Source organism: Pteronotus mesoamericanus, unplaced genomic scaffold (assembly GCF_021234165.1).
Source record: "Pteronotus mesoamericanus isolate MK-2021 breed Mesoamerican mustached bat unplaced genomic scaffold, CSHL_Meso_final scaffold_54, whole genome shotgun sequence".
Classification (NCBI taxonomy): Eukaryota; Metazoa; Chordata; class Mammalia; order Chiroptera; family Mormoopidae; genus Pteronotus; species Pteronotus mesoamericanus.
The window spans coordinates 74,254,885-74,278,969 of NW_026555321.1; the positions used below are offsets into that span (position 1 = coordinate 74,254,885).

Consider the following 24,085-nt stretch of genomic DNA (forward strand, 5'->3'; position numbering starts at 1 on the left):
CTTTGAGAATCTCTGTTAACATAACGTAACTAGCCAGGTACTTATAAATCAGAACAGAAAATGCTATTAGTTAACTTTTTTAAGAGTGTCATCGAATTGCTACTCACATTATCAGTCTTTAAAAATATATAATAAAATTAGATATTTAAAGTGCAATATGCTATAATCTCATATTTTATAATGCATTTATATAGACTCATACAATCTAAAAAAAAAACAGGCATATTCAATGTCCTCCAAAAAACACTTACCTCAAAATATTTTATTTTCTTGGCATTATTCACAGCAATAGAAAGCAATTTGTAAAAACCACTAATAAGTGGCAACCGTGTACATTGCAAAATTAATTCATATGCAAATGAGTATACCCATGGCTCAAAAAATTCTACATGTTTCTCAGGAAGAATCTCTCTGTAAAAACAAATTAAAAGCTTAATGTAGGAGAAAAAGTGGGACAACTATAATAGGATAAACAATGAAATATTTTTAAAAAATAGAAGAGCTAAATGTAGAAATTTTTTGTCATACTATTTTTAGTGAGATTTGAAATTATAAGGCACATAATTAAAAGGTCTTACAATTCCATTATTTAACATGTTTAGGTATATATACATTCTATTTTGTTTCCCACCTGATAATCTTTAATATATAAAAATAGTAACTCCAAGCTGGTAAATTTAGATATATTTTAATGATTCATATAAGCCATTTAGAGTATATGTCTCCTGTTATTTTATTTCTTACATACATGTATGTAAGGATTTTTCCTATATTATAGCCAATAACTGATAATTTTTACTCTTAATTAAAGTAATAAAAAAATACCTTCACGTTCTTTCCCTCTCTCCTTTCCCCTCTTTAAAAATAAATAAATAAAAAATATTTAAAAAATAGTACCTGCAAAATTCCACCAGGTTAATGAAAGCTGAAAAATCTTTAGGTTTAGCCGGATGCAAATTAGCTGCTGGATCTGAAGTCGGGATCACCCAAACACCAGTAGGTTCATTTTCATCCTTAAAAATTGTACCAAAACAAACATTGTCCCATTCCATCACACATTCACTCAACAATAACTGACCAACTGACTTCACAGCCAAGGCCTAATGCTATAAAGGAATGCAAAAGTTAAGAAAGTACAAATGGGTCCTCAAAGGCTTACAGTTTGAGAAAAAAGATGGAATTCACAGAAAACATTAAATATAGGGATACATGGGAAATGATAAAGTAAAGTGACAAAAAATGGTATGAAAACTAAAATACAAAGAGAGACCTATCATTTCTTAAAGGATTAACAATAATGCCTTGACAGATGTAGAATTTTAAACTTAAAGTTTTACAAAATATCGCCCTGGCTGGTGTGGTTCAGTGGACTGAGTACCAGCCTGCGAACCAAAGGGTCACTATTTCGATTCCCAGTCAGGGCACATGCCTGGGTTGCGGGTTGGGCCCCTGGTCGGGGGCGGGGGGGGGGTCTGGGGGGGGCCTGGGGGATGGGGGGAGGGGGGGCATGTGAGAGGCAATCACACATGGATGCGTCTCTTCCTCTCTTTCTCCCTCCCTTCCCCCCTCTAAAAAGAAATAACATCTTTAAAAAATGTTTTACAAAATATCAATAATGACTTGGAAGTTTCAAACTGAGAAATAGACCTAATTAGCAGTATTAAGTAACAGTAACTTAATATTAACATATTAAGTCTGTGCTATCAAATTCAGAGAGAAATGTTAAACAAGTAGTTAGAAATGCAGAGCTGAAAGCTTTGAAGAGGGTAGTTAGAGACTAGCTTTATTTGAGAAGTGCTAACATAGGTGACAACTGACCTGTTGGAATGAAGCAAGACAGGTAGAAAACAGAGAGCAGGAAACAAGAAGAAAATGGAAGTGCAAGGGATGCCAATGAGCAGAACAAAAATGATAAACACATTTATCTCTAAAAAGCAAGTTTGTTGGCTGACACAGTTCCACAAAGTACTTCTGGCAAGTTTTTAAATTAAATTATTTTAGATATACACAAAGTATAAAAAACAACAACAAAAACAACCCCCCACAATTGGTGTTCCCATCAACTAGAAAAAAAATTTGATTACAAATGCAATACAGTCCATGCGACAAATGACCTTTTTCCGTTTTCTTTATTGGCCTCTGCATACACTTCCCATTATCTCTTGTCTAAAACTTCACAGTATCACAGTGGAAGCGCATATGCACTAATTCTAACAAGCATCATCTAGTCCAAAAAAAAAAATCACTGGGCTCAAAAGCAAACTAGATGTTTTCACTAAAACTCAAGCTCTTTGGCCCTAGTCTAATTATCATCGTGTTTTGTTGCTAAAACTCTCCAGGTATAAGCAGAGCAACTCCCAGCTGGTAGCTGAAAGCCATGAAAACTAGGTACAGAAAAAGGGGAGGGTGCAGTCTTCCTTTTCTGACTATGGTCTATATTCTACTAATTAAAGAATCCATTTAATATTGTGCGGCCCGAATTTGGAGTTTCCTTAGCTATAAACATGGAAAATCTCGGGTTCCCCCATCCTACCACAAAGTCACCTCTGCACAAAATAAGATCTGACTCTTCAATATGGCTAAGGAATAAGTAATAAACGAGCTTAGCAAACAACTTCACACCCAAAAAAGATTGTTTTAACATAGTAAACATATAAATTACTTTTTGAAAAATCTAGTGATAACATTTTCTACACATTAGGCTATTAGAAAAGTATCAACAAGACATATTAATGCTGAAGAATCCAGTACTCTATAAATGTACTATACCTACAAAGAGTGTTGGTATAAAAATGATGCAAAATTATTAGTGTCAGAAGTTCTAACCTCTTGTTCCCCAACATTCTGTTTCTCTAGTGTAAGATCCAGTTTGTCAACAATCTTCAAAACAGATTTTACAAATTCGTCATACAGCAAACGATTCAGTCTTTGAAGGGAAGAATTCGCAAAGGAAAACGCTTCATCTGCTAAAAAAGAATCCTTTAAAAAAATCATAAACTTCAAAATTAAAATTCTGTGCAAAAAGTATCAGAATGAATACTAAATAAGCATTTGTTAATGCTTATATATTCAGATAAACATGAATATTTAGGTATTATGAGAACTGCTGTGTAAGCTGTAACAGATTCATCTAGAAGTTTACAAGCTCAAATTGTAGACACGTTCCTAGATTATTAGGCCAGTATCATTTTGGTCAGATGATACAACTTATCCAGTCAGGTAGCAAATACTAAATAAATGTACAGTGGTAAATGAGAAGATTTAGGCCAATCCTTATGAAAGCATTTCTCCCAATTAATTTGTGTTTGTGTGTATACACATGTATACCACACACACCCCATATGTAAGTACATGCAAATGCCCACACATGTACATGTGTATGTGTATACATTATATGCACACACATATATACATACACATGTACATAAACCTGAATATATATATATATATATATATATCCTCAAATGGATTTAAAAGTATAATATATCATTTCCTTAAAAGGGAAACTATTCTACCATTCCAAAAATATAGGTCAATTACTTTGCCTTTACTCAGTCAAATAGTCTATAGAACTTAACATCAAAATATAGGGCTATCTAACATCATATAAGAAAGAAATGTTTTAGGTAAAATTAGTAACACTGCTGTTTTACCTCAGTAAAATAAACAATTAAAAACCCCTAGGATTTTTCACTGGATAGGAATCATCTATTGACAAAAATTGCTTTTCCTAGCCTACTAAGGTTTTGCCAGTTTATGTGAAAAATGGTGCCAGAGCCAGGCTTAAATATATTTATATATTATTTATTATATAAATAATTGCTGTGCACTAATTTCCTTCATACCTATTAAATTGATTTATTTTGATCTTTAACAAAAAAAAGAATAGCTCTTCCACGGTGACGATACTGTTGTATTATTAGTTGGATCTATTAAAAGAAAAACTTTTTAAATAAACTACTTAAAGTCAGTAAAATATAATTCTAAAATAAGTAAGTATTAAGTACATAAACTATATACTGATAAAGAGGAACAAGGGTATTTTATAGCTTTAAAATTGTCATTTTACCATCATCCGGTCACAGCTCAGAAGATTTCTAAAAAGATCCAAATAGTCTTTGTACGTGGGCACCTTCCATTTGCCAGTTCTAACTTCACCCGATGCACGATAGTCTTCCAATTCAGACTCAGCACCCTGGGCAGGAAGACATCATACCAGTATTTACTAATGAATTCACAAAATAAGCACTGTTGCCAGAACTTTCTTATTTTCAGAATTATCTAAATTAAAACAGCTATCAGTAGGAGCTTATAATTGGATAGCAGTAGATTATAAAAGCATAATAAAAAAGGGAGCTGAAAAAAAGTCATGATTCCTCTATTTCCTGTAATTCCAGTAACTAAGATATGCCTCCTATAACACACCTAAGTACAATACATTGCCCTAGAATTTCAAGAGAGAAAACATTTCCTTCTTGTAAAAATGTGTAAGTAACACTAAATTTATGTTTAAGGATGTTTCATAACTTAGGAGTTCATTCACCAGAAAAAAATATAGAGGTATTACATCCTACTCTTTCCAAAATGTAAAGCATGACTAACAACTAAAAGGGCTATTTGTATATATTTAAAGACTACAAACCACAGCAATATTTCTAACTTCAGTGACAGCGCATTATTTTTCAAAACATTAGATATAGAATTTACCTTCTGAAGAATCACTGGTTTAGAACATATTCTGATTAAACTCTGATGCACTGAAAGAAAGGAAATGAAAACAAAAATGAAGTAAACAATGAAAAATATAACCAAATATACAACAAAAATGATAGCTATTATTTTTTTAACATAACTTCTCAATTTTTTCTCTAAGTTTGTTAAAATCTTTAATTTTACATGAAGGACTACAAAGATTCAGAAGCACAAGGAAAAGGAAAAAAACAGAAAAAGAAGATTCTGGTACAACTAAATATTAGTTCTCCAAGAGGCAGCAAAAGATACAAAAGATTTTGGCAACCAGATGCTCTTTATCTATATCATATAACATGTTAAGTGTTCATTATTCATTATCATAAAAACAAAAATGAATTCCATACTTACCTACAGTACTAATGCAATTCCAGAGAACTGGTCCTTTTTCTGCTAAGGCTAGGAAAAGTTTCACTATGGCTTTACAACATACCAATTGCATTTTTGGACTATACTGTGGGAAACTGTCTATCTGTACCACTATGAGATGTTCCAGAACTGAAGTATACACCTCAGGAACCTAGCAGAAATGGAGAGCAAACTACAAGTTAGGGGAGGGAATAAATAACTATGGAAATAATACAAATATTCAAAATAATTACAACTTAATTAGACATATTAGATATATGAAAAACCTCACTAGTTATCTCCATCTACTAATACAATTTTTTTAAATTTTTATTTATTGATTTTGGAGAGAGAGGAAAGGGACTGGGGAAGGGTGGGGAGAGAAACATTAATTTGTTGTTCCACTTATGGTTGCAATCATTGGTTGATTCTAGTACATGCTAGAGGGATTGAACCCACAACCTTGGCATATCGGGATGAGATCCTAGCCAACAGAGCTACCTGGCCAGGACATAAATTTAACATTTATAATTGTGATTACATTTTTAAAAATCACAGAAAAACTTTCTGAATGATACTTAAGATGAAATTCTATCCCAAGCAGCAATCTTAACCTTTTAGAAAGAAAGAATAACAAAAAGTAAAGTTTCATGACTATAATTCTATTGACACAAAATACTAATGAAAAATGGCATCTTGATCATAACGGGAACTTTGCTGAGTGCATATAATTTCACACGACTCCATCACATTATTTGAAGAGCTGAGATTAAACAAAATTGTGCTCTTTACTTAATTAGTCCACTTACCGCATCAAGGTAAAGTAAGACACTTGCAATAGACTGGAGGAAGCTTGGCATCTGGTAAACGTGGTCATCGACAGTGTCCATCTGGGTGAGGAACAGCTGCTTGCAGCGTTGAATGAGCTCAACATACATGAGGTCAACATCTTTTGCATTTATAACCTTGCAAGACTTTAGGAAGGGTAAATACAAATCTTTATCAATCTTACAAATGTCAAAATAATATTTAAGGTGTCTTATTAAGCCATGACTATAAACTAAGTATTAAAAAGTTTTTAATGGAGAATATAGATATAAAATACAGTGTATCTTATAAAAAATGCTTTTTAAAATAATCTGTAAACATATTCTAAATATTTATTCATACACAAAACATCTACAGATTTCAACTATATTCTAGGTACTGTTTAGATAGCAAGTATTAAAGGCAAATATGATACTATCCTTGCACTCCCCGAGGCTAGTCACTCAGAGGAAGAGACTAAGAACTAAATTCAAAGTTGGTATACACTGCTATACCACACTGAACACTATGAGCAATCTTTATAACTCACAAGCTTGATAATGCCACTACCCAGCCTCAAATTTCCCAACTATCAAGGCTTCTTTAGACTTCAGATCTAGGCTAGCCTCCTTGAGGATGTGACTAGTTTCTGTTTTTAGAGTCCCCTCTCCTGTCTTCCTTTGTCTCTCACGCTCTAGCTACACTGTGAACATGTCTAACAACAGTTAAACAGTGAACAAGGTGAAATTTGTTAGACCATAGTGTATCAATTTGAAAATGCTATGCTCATGTGTACCGCTAAAACTTCTTACTTACTGTTTCTTCTGCCCTAAGTATATTTAAAGGAGGCAACAGAAAGAAATGGAAGCAAACAAGGAAGTGCCAGGCATAAAATGAACAGTGATAGGGAAGGTTGGAAAGATGAACTCTCATTCTCTGAAACAAGGGAGTAGACACTGAAAGGATAAATTTGGAGAAAGAGAGGTAGCAAGTGATTTTCCCTGTAAAATGTTAAGTCACAGAGACACACTAAGAGGGAAGTAACTATGGTTAGGCTCTCTATTCTTAAACATACCTCTTTCTGTCATTAGAATTTTTCTTTTTAAAATGTTGAGTAACATTAACTACAATTTTACTTTATAAATGAGGCAGCACAGCACAGTGGGAAAAAATGTCGTGTTTCTAGTTTTCACACTTGAATTTCTGTCTTGGTTCTGTCAACTATCAACTGTGTGTCCTTTAATAAGTTACCCAATTTCTCTAGGTCTCAGTTTCCTCAGCTGTAAATTGAAATAATACTCCTAAAGGCTTGGAGGGGAGTTAGGAGGATTTGAGATAATACATAAACAGAATCCTAGTACATAGTAGGCTCTAAGAAAACAAGTTAACAATAAAGCGAGTAACAATGATATTGTCACAGGTGTGAGATACTTTAAAAATGCAATAAATTATATTCCTTTAAATCCTTAAATAAAACTAAAAAGTTAAGAGAAAATTAATGAGCCATACTCCTGCAAAAAGTCCATATCCACGAATTGCAATAGATAAATCCTTGCTGTTTGAATCCATGTTCCTGATGATTCCATAGAACTGCTCCATAAAGTACTGTAGCTTACTCTTATGCATTTCTGCATCTTTTGCCACCAAAAAAGAAACCTGCAATTGCATAATATTTACTTTTTAAAATACATAATATCAAAACAAAACAATGTATATAACAAAAAAGGCTAGAATTGTTTAATTGGATATTATTAATGTGTTTTATAGTTCCACACAATCATTTTTATTCATAAAGAACCACTGATTCAATCTGTTTAGTCTCCATCATGTTCAGAAAAGACACTCCCATAAATAAGGCCTTATTATTATATGTCATGCATTTTTCCTAGAGAATGGAACTGAAAGAGACCAGGGAAATACTAGAAAATTTATGCACAAAAGAGGTAAGAAAAAGGTTTTCACTTAAGCTCCACGATGAAGCAGAAATCACTTAGGGCTCATCTGTGACTCACAGGGTGACACAGAATTGTGCACGCCCAGCAGCCAGCAAGTTCAGAAGTCATCAACAGAAGGGGAGCCTCATTAGCAACACAAAGTTCAGAACTCACATTCAGAAAGACAAAGCATCTCATTAAAAAAAAAAAACAAAAAAAAAAGAAAGCCACACTGTGTAAGGCTTAAATTAGGTGAGGAAAGAGAAAAAGTACTCTGAGAAGCAAGTAGACAGATCACTATCTAAAAAACTGACAACAGCCTAAATGCAAGAACATAAGTGTTAAAAAAGCATTCCTAATTTCAGCGCAAAGGCTTCCAAGACAAGAACGAAAAGCATCTAGACAACTATCCAAAGCAGAAAAAAGACATCCACCTTTCATCTCCACACCCCAACCCAACACAAAGTCCCACAGGATTCAGCACGTGTCCTTCACGGCACTTTACTGCCTATTTTTTTTAGAAGAAAGGGTTACCATGCATACTGCTTCATAATTTTTTTTCCATAAACATATCATGAACATGTCCCTCAAAAAGTAAACAAACATTGTCTACTTAATCACAGAAGTTTTTTTATTTTATGAATATACTACAGTGTTTTTGAATTTAAAAACGTTTCTATTTTCTTATTTTTGTACTTCCTACAAATATCCTTTTCACGCATTTTTATCCCTTTTGTTTATAGTAGCAAAAACTTGGAAATAATTATACAACAATAAAAAATAGGTTAAAATATTTTGGCTTGTAAATAAAATGATATATATCAACCATGTTGCCATTAAAAATTATCATGTAGACCTCAATGTGCTATCAGGAAAACATACTCAACATAGTGAAATCTTTAGGCTAAAGAAATTATAAGTAATCATGATGCTCCTCTATGTCAAGATCTCTCCCTTTCTCTGGCCTCCGTCCTTTCTTCTGGGGACAAAGTGAACAAAAGGGGGATAAGACGGTAGGGACCAAGGAAGGAAAGGGGAAATCCAAAAGCATCACCACAAAAATGGTGATTTTTTCCTCTTGATGGCAAGATTCCAAAAGATTTTAATAGTCTTCTTTGTACTCTTCTGTATTTATTGAATTATAGGCAACTAACCTGCAATGTTTTTCATAAAAACTTTGGCCTTGGCTGGTGTGGCTCAATGGGTTGAGCGCCAGCCTGTGAACCAAAGGGTCGCTGGTTTGATTCCCAGTCAAGAGCACATGCCTGGGTTGTGGGCCAGGTCCCTGATTGTGGGCGTGTGAGAGGCAGCTAATGATCAATGTTTCTCTTACACATCACTGTTTCTCACCCTTTATTTCTCCCTCCCTTCCCCTCTCTCTAAAAATAATTAAATAAAATCTTTTAAAAAATTAGTTCTTAAAAAAACATATATAGGTATTGAATGAAAAAATAAAAATTTCTTTCCCACAAAAATAATGTTTAAATTTTAAAATGAAGGTCATGTAATAGTCAAAAGAATAATGGAAAAGAAAAAAAGAGGTTGGAAGATATCAAGTATCTTATTTCAAGAATTAATATAGAGTAATCAAGACAGTGGGGTAGTAGATGTAAGGATAGACAAAAAAGTAACTGGAACAAAACAAAGTACATAAAATAAACCCACACACATTGTTCTACTGATTTTTAACAACGGTACCAAGGTAGGTCAATGTGGAAAAAGTCTTCTCAGCAAGTGGTGCTCTAACCAAAAGAGTGAGGGGGAGAAAACTCCAATCCTTACTCTACACCACACAAAAAATCATTCAAAATAGATTACAGATTTAAATGTAAATGCTGAAAACCATAAACTACAAAACTTCTTGAATGAAAATAAAAGAAAATCTCTGCACCCATGGGATAAACAAATATTTCTTGCATAGGGTATAGAAAGGAGGAACTAGTTGGAAAATTGGTAAACTACACTGTTTAAACTTCTGCTCTTTGGAAGATACTATTAAGAGAACGAAAAGGCAAGGACCATAGCAGTGGGAGACCACCTCTTTGTATCTCTCCTTAAATCCACAACTAGTCAAACATCTGTAATCAAACAAACATCACTCTGCTCAACACATTAGGACAGCTAAGAGATCCACATGTCAGTACATCGGAAGGTGGGCATTTTGTAACACGTACAGGAGGCAGGCTGGGGGAAGGATGGGGTGATGCCCATAGCTGCAATTCCCTGGCATAGTTCACGTTTGAGCCTGTGGCCCCAGAGAACAGGGTAGTGGTGGAGGAGACAAGATGCGGACCCTCAAAACAAGGACCGTGATAGAGGGTAAGAGAGGCAGCAACAGTGTTGGCACCGAAAACCTGGCTCCCTATTCCAAATGCAGTGATAATCCCACCACCAGAAGGACTGGTAGCAGCAGCGGAGACACATCTCCAGCCTCTCACACACAGTGCTGCAGTGCTAGCTGCCATAAGGAACCAGGTAGCAGCATGATTATTAACTCATGAGCAGAGTCCCCCTTCACCTGCAACATCCCTGCACTACGATGGTGGTGCCCTGAGACATAGGCAGGTGACCCGAACACAGTGAGGCACCAACCACACCAGTCACTCAGGTAGCCACTCCCACAGCCACAGTGATGTCTCCCCTGCCCCACCTGGGAGGAAAAGGCAGCAACTTTTTCCTGGAGAAAACAAAAACTTGCACTATTGCACCCTCTACTGGAAAACAAAAGACCTTTATTATCAATATGTTGATATTTTAAAATTAAAACTGTATCGAAATAAGTGTTCACTACTTCTGATGTGTTGGCAGAACCAACAAACCATCAAGCACCATGAAAAACCAAGGTAACAAAGTACCAGAGAAAAAATGAAATTCTCCAGAAACCAAACTCAAAGTCATGGAAGATTGTGTACTAAATGATGAAAGAATTCAAAAACAGCAATCTTGAAGAAACCCAGTGACATACAAGAGCACTCAGAAAGGCAGTTCATAAGCTCAGGAATAAAATTAATGAATAGAAATTGTACTTTACTAAAGACATTGAAACTATAAAAAAGAGACAAATTCTGGAGCTGAAGAACTCAATAAATAAAATGAAGGATGTATTAGAAAGCAGTGGAAATAGAGCAAACCACATGGAAGAAAGAGAATCAGCGAGCTTGAAGACAGAAATGATTCAGGCGAAAGAGGAGAACTAAGATTTCTTAAAAATGAAAGAACTCTACCAGACTCCATTAGTAATGGCAAAACAAGGATACTGAGTATCCCAGAAGGAGAAGAGATGGAGAAGGAACAGCCTATTCAAAGAAATTATGGATGAGAACTTCCCAAACCTAGGGAAGAAACTGGACATACAAGCATAAGAAGCTAACTGTCCCAACACAAAAAAGACCTTCTCCAAAGCACATTATATTAAAACTGTCGAAAGTCACCAATAGAGAGAAAATTCTCCAGGCAGTCTTGGGATGGAGAGTGGTGAAGTAATCTACAAAGAAAAACCTATCAGATTTCTCAGGAGAAACTCTGCAGTACAGGAGAGAGTAGAATGCTATATTCAAAATATTAAAAGATGATAACCACCAGACAAGAATACTCTATATAGCAAAGTTATCATTAGGTATAAAGGAGAAATAAAGGCTTTCAAAGGAAAGCTGAAGGAATTTGCCACCACAAGACCTGGACTACAATGTTGAAAGGAACTCTTCTACTACCTGAAATAAAAAGACTAACATACACAAAACTGTGAGTAAAGTGACAAACACAGAAAGAACAAGAAAACTGCAACTAGGTTTCAGAATAGGGTACTAAACAAATAATTATAATATAAAGTTTAAAGAGAAAAAAGCATCAATTACTAGCATCATGCTTTCTTTCCCAAACCCCTCAAATTAATAGTTTAAAGAAAACTTAGTCAGCCCAGGCTGGTGTGGCACAGTGGATTGAGTGCCAGCTTGAGAAAACTTAGTCAGCCCAGGCTGGTGTGGCGCAGTGGATTGAGTGCCAGCTTGAGAACCAAAGGGTCACCAGTTCAATGCCCAGTCTAGGGCACATGCCTGAGTTGCAGGCCTGGTCCCCAGTAGGCGAACGCGAGAGGCAACCACACATTGATGTTTCTCTCCCTCTCTTTCTCTCTCCCTTTCCCTCTCTAAAAATAAATAAATAAAATCTTTAAAAAAAAAAGAAAGAAAGAAACTTTAGTTAGGGACCTACAGCCAAGACTGCACTAACCAACAAAAGCTAACATTTGGAATTGAAGGGCAGATAAAGAGCTTCTCAGACAAGAAAAAAACTAAAGGAGTTCATCATCATCATCCAACCATTATTACATGGAATGCTAAAGGTACTTATTTAAGAAAAAGATCAAAACCACGAAGCCTGTCCAGAAAATGTGCAGCCATTGTTAATATAACGAGAAAGATTTGTGCAACACTGATATAACTTGGCAGCCAAGGAGAGTGGATTGGAATGCACATGTATGAACAATGATGACTTCACTGTATCAGTCAGTGGGAGCAGTAGATGCCGTTGAGTGAGCATATTACTGTGCAGCCAATGCACTCAAAACAACTGAGTGAGGAGAGCAACAAATCTGCATCAAATTTTGCATTAACCTTAAACATTCCTCCACAGAAACTATTCAGATGATTCAAATGGTTGTAGATGTGGACAACTGCTGATTGGCAACTTCATCACAATGCACCCACTCCTGCTTATCACATCTCGTGCAGAATTTTTTGGCAAAACATCAAATCACCAGGTGACTCAGCCTCACTACAGCCCAGATTTGGCGCCCTGTGACTTCGGCTTTTCCCAAAACTATAATCACCTTTAAAAGGGATGAGATTCAGAAAGATATAATGGGCCATCTGATGGCTATTGGGAAAACTGTGTGAGGTCCCAAGATGCCTACTTTGAAGGAGACTGAGGCATCACTGTCCTATGTACAATGTTTCTTGTATCTTCTTCAGTAAATGTTTGTATTTTTCATATTACATGGCTGGATATATTCTGGACATTCCTCATATGAACAATAAAATGGCAATAAATTGTCTATAAACACTTTAATCAAAAAAACAAACCAAGCAAACAAGAATAGAGACAGAATCATGGATACAGAGAACATTTTGATGGTTGCCAGATGAGAGGGGAATGTTGGGGAAATGGATGAAGAGGTGAGGGGATTAAGATGTACAAACAGATAGTTAAAGAATAACCATGGGCATGTAAAGTACAGTATAGGAAATGGAGTAGCCAAAGAATTTATATGCATGACCCAGGGACATGAACAGTGGTGTGGGGACTGCCTGAGGGAACTGGGAGCTCTGGGTGGAGGGCGGCTAAGGGGAAAAACTGGGACAACTGTAGTAGCATAATCAATAAAATGTAATTTTAAAATAAATTACATATATATAAATAAAAAATAGGGGGGGAAAAGAAACCTTATGGTAATCACAAAACAGTAATGCAGAGCTCAGACATAAAACACTAAAAAGGACAAGAAGAAAAACATTATGGAAAACTGCCAAACTAAAACAGGACACAGAGACACAAGGGAAAAGAAACAGTGGTGATACAAAACAATCAAAAACAAAATATAAGTCCTTGCTATATGTTCCTTGACTTTCCCCTTCCCTTCCCTTTCCCTGAACATATAGCAAGGACTCATGGACAAAACCAAAGGGGAAGAGCTGAGGGAGGGAAGGTGGGAGGGGGCAAGGGAAAGAGGTGGGGGGAAGGCAGAGACAAATGTATTTAAAAAGTAAATAAATTAATTAAAAAAAAATATATATATAAAATGGCAGTAGTAAATCCTTTATATATCAATAATCACCCTAGATTTAAATTGACTGAACTCACCAATTAAATAGGGGAAAAGTAACTGCATGGATTTTAAAAACAAGACCTACTATATGTTACCTTCAAGAGACCCATGTCAACTCCAAAGACAAACACTGGCTCAAAGTGAAGGGGTGGAAGATTAATACTCCAAGTAAATGGCATTCAGAGAAATGTGGGGGTGGCTATATCAGACAAATAGATTTCAAGTTATGATGAACATTTAAAAATGAGTAAGTGGACAATCCATCAAGGTGACATAACATTTATTAACCTATACACATCCAACACAGAAGCACCAAAATATATAAATAATTATTAACAGACCTAAAGGAAGAAAAAACAGCAAAACAATAACAGAAGATTCTAACACCCCACTTGCACCAACGGATAGATCATCCAACAGAAAGTCAAGAAGGAAATATCAGCATTAAATGACATTAGTCATCTAAATGACATTAAAGCAGATGAGCTTAATAGGTATGCACTGAGTGTCCATTCCAGAACAACAGAATATACATTGCTCTCAAGTTCACATGGAATCATGTAATGATAGACCATATGTTGGGGCAAAAAATTTTCAATAAATTTAATACTGAAATCATATCAAGTATCTTTTTGACCACAAGGGTATGAAACTGGAAATCAACAACAAGACGAAAGATTTAAAAATCACAATTATGTAATTAAACAACATGCTACTGAACAACTACTGGGTCAATAAAGAAATTAAAAAAAAAAATCGAGACACAGATACAAATGAAAATGAAAACATGGCATATCAAAATCTTTGGGGTGCAGTAAAAGTGGTAAGAGAGAAATTTATACTGACACAAGCCTACCTTATGAAACAAGAAAAATCTCAACCAGTTTAATACTGCACCTTACAGAACTAGAGAAAGGCGAACAAATGAAGCTCAATGTCAATAAAAGAAATAATAAATATCAGAGTGGAAATAAATAAAATAGAAACTGAAAACAATGGAAAAGATTAATGAAACCAAGAGGTGATTCTTTGAAAAAAATAAACTCCCCAACAATGAAATAGAAAAAGAAAGCAGAATAAAAATACCATTCGATATAGCAACAAGAAAAATAAAGTATCTAGAAATAACTTTAACCAAGGAGGTAAAAGACCTTTACGCAGGAAACTACACAACACTGAAGAAAGAAATTAAGGAAGACACAAATAAATGGAAGGATATACCGTGCTCATGGATTGGAAGAAATAATATCATCAAAATGTCATTACTACCCAAAGCAATTTATAGATTCAATGCAATCCCTATTAAAATACCAATGACATATTTCACAGAAATAGAACAGACATTTCAAAAATTTATATGGAACCATAAACGACCCCAAGTAGCTGCAGCAATTTTGAGAAAGAAAAACAAAGTAGGAGGTCATATACTGGACATCAAACTATATTACAAATCCACTATACTCAAAACAATGTGGTACTGGCACAAGAACAGACTCATAGACCAGTGGAACAGAATACACAGCCCAGAAATAAGCCCAGGTCTCTATGGACATCTAATATCTGACAAAGGGGGCAGAAGCATAAAGTGAAGTAATAATAGACTCTTCAACAAATGGTGTTGGGAGAGCTGACGGCTACATGCAAAACATTGAAATTGGATCATCAGCTGACACCATACACAAAAATAAACTCAAGATGGATAAAAGACTTAAAATATAAGTCGCAACATCATCAAAGTCCTAGAGGAGAACATTGGCAGGAAACTCTCAGATATCCCACGCAGCAATTTTTTCACTGATACGTCTCCTAAAACAAGGGACATAAGGGAAAGCATAAACAAGTGGGACGTCATCAAAATAAGAAGCTTCTGCACGGCTAAAGAAAACATCGGCAAAATGAAAAGGGAGCCAACCCTATGGGAAAATATATTTGCTAATGATACATCAGATAGAGGTTTGATTTCCAAAATATATAAAGAACTCACACGACTCCACTCCAAGAACACAAATGATCCAATTAAAAAATGGGCAAAGGACCTGGGCAGACGCTTTTCCAAGGAGGAGATGCAGAGGGCCCAGGGACATTTGAAAGGATGCTCTGCATCACTAGCCATCAGAGAAATGCAGATCAAAACCACCATGAGATACCACCTCACACCGGTCAGAATGGCCATCACAAACAGATCAACAAACAACAGGTGCTTGCGAGGCTGTGGAGAAAAGGGAACCCTAGTCCACTGTTGGTGGGAATGCAGACTGGTCCAGCCATTGTGAAAAGCAGTGTGGAATTTCCTCAAAAAGCTGAAAATGGAACTGCCTTTTGATCCAGTGATTCCCTTGCTGGAACTATACCCTAAGAATCCCAAAACACCAATTCAAAAGAACCTATGCACCCCAATGTTCATAGCAGCACAATTTACAATAGCCAAATGTTGGAAGCAACCTAAATGCCCATCAGTAGATGATTGGATCAAAAAATTATGGTACATATACACAATGGAATACTATGCAGCAGAAAGAAAAAAAGAACTACTAAACTTCGCAACAGCATAGATGGAACTCGAGAGCATTATGCTAAGCGAAATAAGCCAGGGGGTGAAAGACAAATACCATATCATCTCACCTATAAGCACAACCTAACCAACAAAAGAAAGATGCAAGGAAAATAAGACCACCAACACTGAAAGAAAAAAGCAACCAACAGAGACAAGAGTTAAGGAGGGAGGGGTGGGCGGTGGAAAAGGAAAGGAAGGGGGAAAGTCAAGGAACATACAGCAAGGACTCATGGACAAAGCCAAAGTGGGGAAGGATTGAGGAAGGCGGAGACAAACGTATTTGAAAAAACAAATTAAAAAAATAAAAAAGAAGCAGCAGCTTAATATAAAAAAAAAAAAAAAATTGATGAATCCTTACCTAGAAAAAGGGAAAAAAGACAGAAAACGCAAATAAATGAAAATAATTACATCTGATAACCACACAAAAAAGGGACCATGAAGGAATGCTACGAAATGCTATATGCTACTAAATTAAACAATGTAGAAGAAATACACAAATTCTTAGAATCATACAACCTTCTAAGATTGAATTATGAAAAAAACAAATAATCTGAATTAATTGATCACTATTAAGGCAACTGACATAGTAATCTGAAAGCTCCCAAAGAGCAAAAGTCCAGAACCTGATGGCTTCACTGGTAAATTCCACCAAAAACTTAAAGATTTGATACTTATCCTTCTCAAACAGTTCCAAAACACTGAAGAGGAGAAAATGTTTCGTAACTCTTTTCGTGAGGCAATATTACCCCAATACTAAAACCAGGCAAGGTCAACACAGATAAAGAAATTATAGGCCAATCTCTCTGATGAGCAAAGATGGAGAAATCTTTAATAAAATACTAGCAAATCAAATACAACAATACATTAATAGTATCACCACTACAATCAAGTGAGATTCATTCCAGGAATGCAGAATGGTTCTTCATCTGCAAATCAATGCAATACACATTAAAAAAAATGAAGAAAATCATATGATTGGCTCAAAAGATGCATTTACAAGACCCATCTGACAAGATACAACATCCATGTTTGATTTTAAAAAAACTCTCAATTAAGTGGATACAAAAAGGAAGTACTCCAACATAGTAAAGACCATACATAACAAACCCACAGCTAACATATTCAATGGTGAAAAATTGAAAGCTTCTTCTCTAAGATGGGAAAAAAGACAAAGATGCCCATTCTTGCCACTTTTATTCAACATAGTGCTGAAGTTCTAGCCAGGACAAGAAATAAAAGGTATATGGATTGGAAAAGAAAAAGTCAAACTGTTACTATTTACAGATGACGCAATTTTACTATAAATAAATTTAGTAAATATATAATTTACTGTAAAAAATAGGGTTTTTCTATATAAAATCCCAAAAGACTCAACCAAAAAAACTCTTAGAAATAATAAATGTAGTAAATACAACATCAATATACAAAAATATGCTGTGTTTCTATATACTAACAATGAACTATCAGATAGAGAAATGAAGAACACATCCCATTTACAATTGGAACAAAAATATAAAATTCCTAGGAATAAACAAAGGTGAAAGACCTGTACATTGAAACTACAAGATATTGTTAAAAATGGAAGAAGATACAAAGAAATGAAAAGATACTCCATGGTCACTGATTGGAAGAATTAATATTGTTAAAATGTCCGTATTTCCTAAAGCCATCTACAGATTCATTGCAATCCCTATCAAAATCCCAAAGACATTATTCACAGAAATAGAACAAAAAAATCTAAAATTTGAATGGAAACAAAAAAAGACTGAATAGTCAAAGCAATCCTTAGAAAAAAGAACACTGGAGGTATTACACTCCCTGACTTCAAACTATACTACAAAGATAAAGTAATCAAAACAATATGGTATTTGCAGAAAAACAGATACAGAGACCAATGGAACAGAATTGAGAGCCCAGAAATAACCTACATATATATGGGAAACTAATCTATGACTAAGGAGCCAAAAACATACAATAGAGAAAGGAGGGGCTCTTCAATAAGCGGAGTCGAGATAACTAGACAGATATATGCAAAACAATAAAACTAGGGCAGGATATTAACCATACACAAAAATTAACTGAAAATGAGTTAAAGACTTGAATGTAAAACCTGAAAGAAGAAAATACATAGAAAACATTGGCACTAAACTTTGCACATCAGTCTCAGTGGGGTTTTTGTGAATTTGACTCCAAAGGCAAGAGAACAAAAATTAAACAAATGGGATTACATCAAACTAAAAAGCTTCTACACAGCAACAAAAGCTGCCAGCAAAACAAAAATACAACCAACAGAGTGGGATAAGATATTTGTAAATGGTATTTCTGATAAGGAATTAATACCCAAAATATATAAAAAACTCAAAACAACTCAACAACAAACAACTCTATTTAAAAATGGGCAGAGGATCTAAATAGACATTTTTCTAAGAAAGACAACAGCCATATGAAAAGACGTTCAACATCACAAGTTATCAGAGAAATGAAAATCAAAACCACAATGAGATGCCATCTCACACCTGCTAGAATGGCTATCATCAAAAAGGCCAGAAACAACAAACTATGGAGAAGATAAGGAGAAAAGAAAAAACTCATACAATGCCGGTGGGAATGTAAGTTGGTATAGCTACTACGGAAAATGGTTTGGAGGTTCCTCAAAAAATTAGGAATAGAATCACCATATGATTCAGCAATTTTTCTTCCACATATTTATCTGTTGAATATGAAAACTCCAACTTGAAAACATATATGCACCCCAATGTTCACTATATCATAATTCACAATAGCCAAGTTATGAAAACAACCTAAGGATCCATTGATGGATAAATGGAAAAAGATGTGGTATATTTATATACAATGAAATACTACTCTGCCATAAAGAAAAGATGAAATCTTGCTCCTTGTGATAAAATGGATCCCAAGGTATCATGCTAAATGAAATAAGTCAAGGAGAAAACGACAAAAAACAATGATTTCATTCATATGCAAAATTGAAACAAACAAATAAACACTCAAATACTGACAACAGAATGGGCATTACCAGAGAGGAAGAGGATTAGGAGGAGGGTGAAATGGGTAAAAGGGATCAAATATTCATGTTCATATGCTAATGAATGGATATTAGACCTTTGGTGGTGAGCACAAAACAGAATACACAGATATCAAATTATAATGCTGTACATCTGAAATTTAAATAATGTTCTTAACTGATGTACCTCAACAAAAAATTTTTTAAAGAAAACAAAAAGACAAGCCACAGAAGTAAAACTATTTGCAGTATTTTCAGAAAAGGACTTATATTCAAGTTATGCAGAGCACTCTTAGAACTCATTAATAAAAAGACATACAACCAAGTTTTAAGATGTGCAAAATATCTGAATACTTCACAAAACAAGATGCAAATATGGCTAATAACCACAAGGAAAAAAGATCATTATCAACTGTCACCATGAAAATTCAAATTAAAACCACATTTGGTTAACATTTAAACCCATAAAAAGGACTAAAAAATACCAACAATACCAGGTGTTGATAAGAATGTGGGATGACTGAAACTATCATGTGTTGCTGGTGGGAATGTAAAATGATGCAACCAGTTTGAAGAAGAGGTCAGCACTTACTTATAAAATTTAACATATACTTACCACGTTGACACAACAGTTCTACTTCTAGGTTTTTCCTCAGGAGAAATGAAAGTATATGTCCACAAAAGTACTTGGTCACAATGTTCATTAGCTATTTTATTTCAAATAGCCCCAAACTGGAAACCATTAGATGTCCATAAACAAACCGTAATATTGTCCCCAGAATGGAACACTATCTGTGCCCATCTGTGGTTTTCATTACCTAGCTTATGAATTTAACTACCACTTAAACATTACTCCAAACAAAACTTTTATTGTGAATTTTCAATGTTTTCCTTTAAAGCCAACCTAAGAAGTCTAATTCCTTAACACAGCCTGAACAGCAGGTATTTCCAGACACCTTTCGATGCAGAACCACAATCACAAGCACATTCCTCTTAACCGACTGAGACATGTTTCCAAACTTTAAGGCTCAAATTCTGCAACACTGCAACACATTCTATCTAGATGAAAAACATCCAAAGGTAAATGAGCTCTCCTTGCTCTTAAAAGTAACAGACACACAAACAACTTATCCTAAAGTGATAGCTGACCCTCACCTCCCGGGGGATGTGTTTCCTCATCCCCACCAGGCTCTCTCCCTTGTGCCTCGGCGCTCCCCGCCCCCGCCCCCCCCCCCAGCCCAAAGAAGCCATGACATCCAAGCCATTCTTTCCTTCCAGCTCCTCATTGCCACTTGCTAAGAATCTTGGCTCTGAAGCTCTGATAAGACCTGGTATCTTCCTAGTTTTCTTTCAGTCCTGCTGCTACTTATGTTGCTAATCAATGACCAAGCTTTTTTCTTAAAATACTATAGAAGCTAATGAATCAACTTGTTCTTATTTTTCAAATGTACATGCACAAGACTGGCATTTAATTTTTTGTATGGAAAAAAAATTTTTTAATGTAAGTTACATTTTTAGTACCTGTTTCAGAAAAGATTCCAGAGCTGAATGCGCAGCTTTTTTCAATTCTATGTTTGTATGGCTACACCATTTTGACAGTACTTCAAATAAAGAGATGTAGTTGTCCAGAAGGCAGGTGCTAAATTGAGATGCATGCAGGGTAAATAAGCATAAGCCAGCTGCAAATGCAAAAATCAATGTATGTAAAATAGGACCACAAAAGGCACAACAAAAAACTAAGAAAGCTTCAGTATATGTCCAAATTAACTGTGTTCATGAAGATCCAGTGTCACTACACTATAATGACCTAGGGATCTTGATTAGAGCTCTAATGCCCCCAACCTCCATTTGAATCAACAGGCTCATGACGGGGCCAATGACTCCCAAAACAAAGTTCAGAATTAGGAGCAAGCCACCCAGATCCCCTAAAATATACTCTAAAGTGATTTTTTAAAATCATGAAATCTAGATATGACCATCTCAACCAAAATTTGCGTGCTAAAAACAGTCTCCAAAAGCCTCTCTCTGAATAGCTGCATGTGCAACATCACAGGTGTTACCACACTTCCTTTTTGTTAAACCAACAGCTTTACTTCATGTCAGTCTCAGCATCCAGACATCTGCCCTAGAGCCTCATTTACTTTCATTTGTAATTTAAGTAAATGTTTACCAAAGGCATTAATTGAATAATTTGAAATATTCTACTTTATTTAATATAGAAGCTTACCTAAGGGCACCGCATATCTCTTCAGATCAATCTGTTAAAAAAGAAAATAACCATCAATGTTTGACAATCATTAGTCTCAACTGTAAAAGAATGGGAATATTAATCTCACCTGAGGATGAATTGCCTTTAATGCAAAATCAAAAATCTCCCTTGAAGTCTGGGGCTCTGGGGGGAAAACAAAAAGAAGCCTTTGTTACAAATCCTAACAGTATTATCTGATAAACCTCACAAACAATTTTACAACTAACAACTTTATTTCAGACATCTCGACATCTATATTATCCCCAGTACTCTCTTGTAAATTCAAGAGTAACATCTATCATTCAATTCACCTAGAGAGCTGCAAGTTATTACTGCTGTAGAGTTATTACTTCAGTAAAGTAACAAAAAAAATCGAATAATAAAGAAATAAGTTTGTTTCAACTCATCACTTACAAACTCTGTTAGAAAATCTCTCAGAGCCTCAGTTTTCTCATCTGTAAAAAGGGTACTATATACCTTCTTTTAGAGTTTTTTGGAGGATTAAGCAAGGCCAGACACATTGTTCTCTCAATACTCCCAAGCATTTATTCTACACATAGTATATGCCAAATAATTATGGGAATTACAAAAATGAAAATATGGTCTTTGAACTTCATAAACTTATTACTTAAAAGGGAAGATAAGACAGATAACCAACTATAATTTGAGGCTCTTATCCAGGCTGACTGACACCACAATTACTTCTACAACTGTCTCCCATCTGTAGCCACCGCAGCTGTCCACAAATCATGCTTTATGCATTACTGAGTTCTCTGCTCTTGTAACAGTGAACTGCTAATAGCAAAGATTCAAGAATTGTTTGCTTTGATTGCCGGGGTTGATATATTTGAAAACATGGCCTAGTTGTGATAGAGGGTGAAGGGGTCAGAGAGGTCTTAACATAAGAGACATAGCATATTTGGAGAATACTGCCATGAAAGAGACACAAAAAAGCTACTTTGGTATTCAATACAAGGGAAGATTTCTGGCTGTGAGTATTCAAGACAGGCTTTATAGACAAAGTAGCACCTGAGCTAGGCCTAAAAGCGTAGGTACTAGTTGGGGAAAATGTCACTTAATAGAAAGTGACAATGTAAACACAGATGTGTGGATAGAAGGCACACGTGTCAGTGCACGCTTGGTCTGGAATGAGTGAACACAGTGAGGCCCAGGGATTCTAGGCCATGAGCGCTCAGTGGTGCGAAGGGACACCTTCCTGGCTTTCATGCCTTCTCCCAGGCTCTGCCTCCCACTGTCCACCCCACTGTGTCCACCTCTCCTTTCAAATGGACCATTTCCTCTACAAGCATGCTCAAGTGACACTGCTCTTGTTGAGCTGGACACACTCTGCCACCCTGGTCTCTTTGTACTCAGACCTCTCCCAAAGCAAGGCAGTACCACACTTTCTCCTCCAGACTTTCTCCTTACATCCTTGACTTAGTCTCTCTGCACCTGCTCTCTAGCTAATCCTGCTCACACTCATAGCTTTATGTATTATCTCCAGGCTGAAGACTTCCAAATTTGTATCTTAAAGTCTAATTTCTCCTCCAAGTTCCAGTCTTACACATTCAACTGCACAGTAAACATCGTAAGCTTGGATGTCCCATAGGTTTCCAGGTTTCTGCCTGAAATCTGGTCCTCTCCCATCTGACCCAGCAAAAAATCAGTGTACGGACTTCAGTTGCTCACACCTACACTCAACAGCAAAGTCTCTTAATCCTTCACTAATGCATCTTTCACATCCAACAGCAGTCAAACAGACTGTTACGAAATATCTATTGGCCCATACACATTCCTTACTTTAAAAAGCGATGGCTCTCCATTCCATTTGGAATAAAACCACCACTCAGAAGCTTATCACACACTGGTTCCACGTCCTGTCCAATGTCACCCCAGGCCTTCTCTCTGAGCTACTAAGCTCCAGACACTCCAGCTCCCTTGAGCCTCTCTGACCACCACATGCTGGCCAGGCTTGAGGCCTGGATACTTGCTGGTCACTCTGGCTGGAGTATTGTTCCCAGCTCTTCCCCAGCTGGCTCCTTGCCATCCTGCCGGCCTTGGCTTCTTGTTATCTCCTCAGAAAGAACTGGCAATGTGCATCCTCCATCTCCCCATAATGCAATATTCCTATTCACTGCACCCAACTTGTTTGCATAACCAAACCCTGAAATCTCTAATAGCTTGTTCATCTGTTTATTGTCTGTCTCCTCCGTTAGGCTGAGCTCATGATTGTAGAAACTTGGTGATTCTGACTGAATCCAACACCTAATTCATCACTCTTTAGATCAGGGGTGTCCAATCTTTTGGTGTCTCTGGGCCACACCAGAAGAAGATGAATTGTCTTGGGCCACATATTAAATATGTTGCGACATGAAATCACACACAAAAAAATCATGTAATAAGTAAATTTATGATTTTGTGTTGGGCCGCATTCATGGTCATCCTGGGCTGCATACAGACTGTGGGCTGCGGATTGGACACCCCTGCTTTAGCTATAAGGGCCCCAGGGAATATATACTATAAAAATGAATGTTTTAGTATTAGTACTTAGTGTGTGAAGCCACATAATCATGGCATAACATAAAAACTAAAAATATTA

General features: G+C 35.9%; 1 protein-coding gene across 1 annotated transcript in view; it reads right to left on the reverse strand.

Moving 5' to 3' along the window:
• Positions 1–24,085, reverse strand: part of PRKDC (protein kinase, DNA-activated, catalytic subunit) — a 223,763-nt gene that overhangs the window by 189,811 nt on the left and 9,867 nt on the right. The window contains exons 8-18 of the mRNA XM_054595436.1: positions 21,575–21,630; positions 21,466–21,496; positions 20,760–20,917; positions 7,414–7,560; positions 5,907–6,071; positions 5,101–5,269; positions 4,708–4,757; positions 4,070–4,195; positions 2,827–2,979; positions 898–1,013; positions 252–411 (exon numbers count right to left, since the gene is read on the reverse strand). Of these exons, the coding sequence (XP_054451411.1) occupies positions 252–411; positions 898–1,013; positions 2,827–2,979; positions 4,070–4,195; positions 4,708–4,757; positions 5,101–5,269; positions 5,907–6,071; positions 7,414–7,560; positions 20,760–20,917; positions 21,466–21,496; positions 21,575–21,630 (1,331 nt within the window). The remainder of the gene's footprint in view (positions 1–251; positions 412–897; positions 1,014–2,826; positions 2,980–4,069; positions 4,196–4,707; positions 4,758–5,100; positions 5,270–5,906; positions 6,072–7,413; positions 7,561–20,759; positions 20,918–21,465; positions 21,497–21,574; positions 21,631–24,085) is intronic.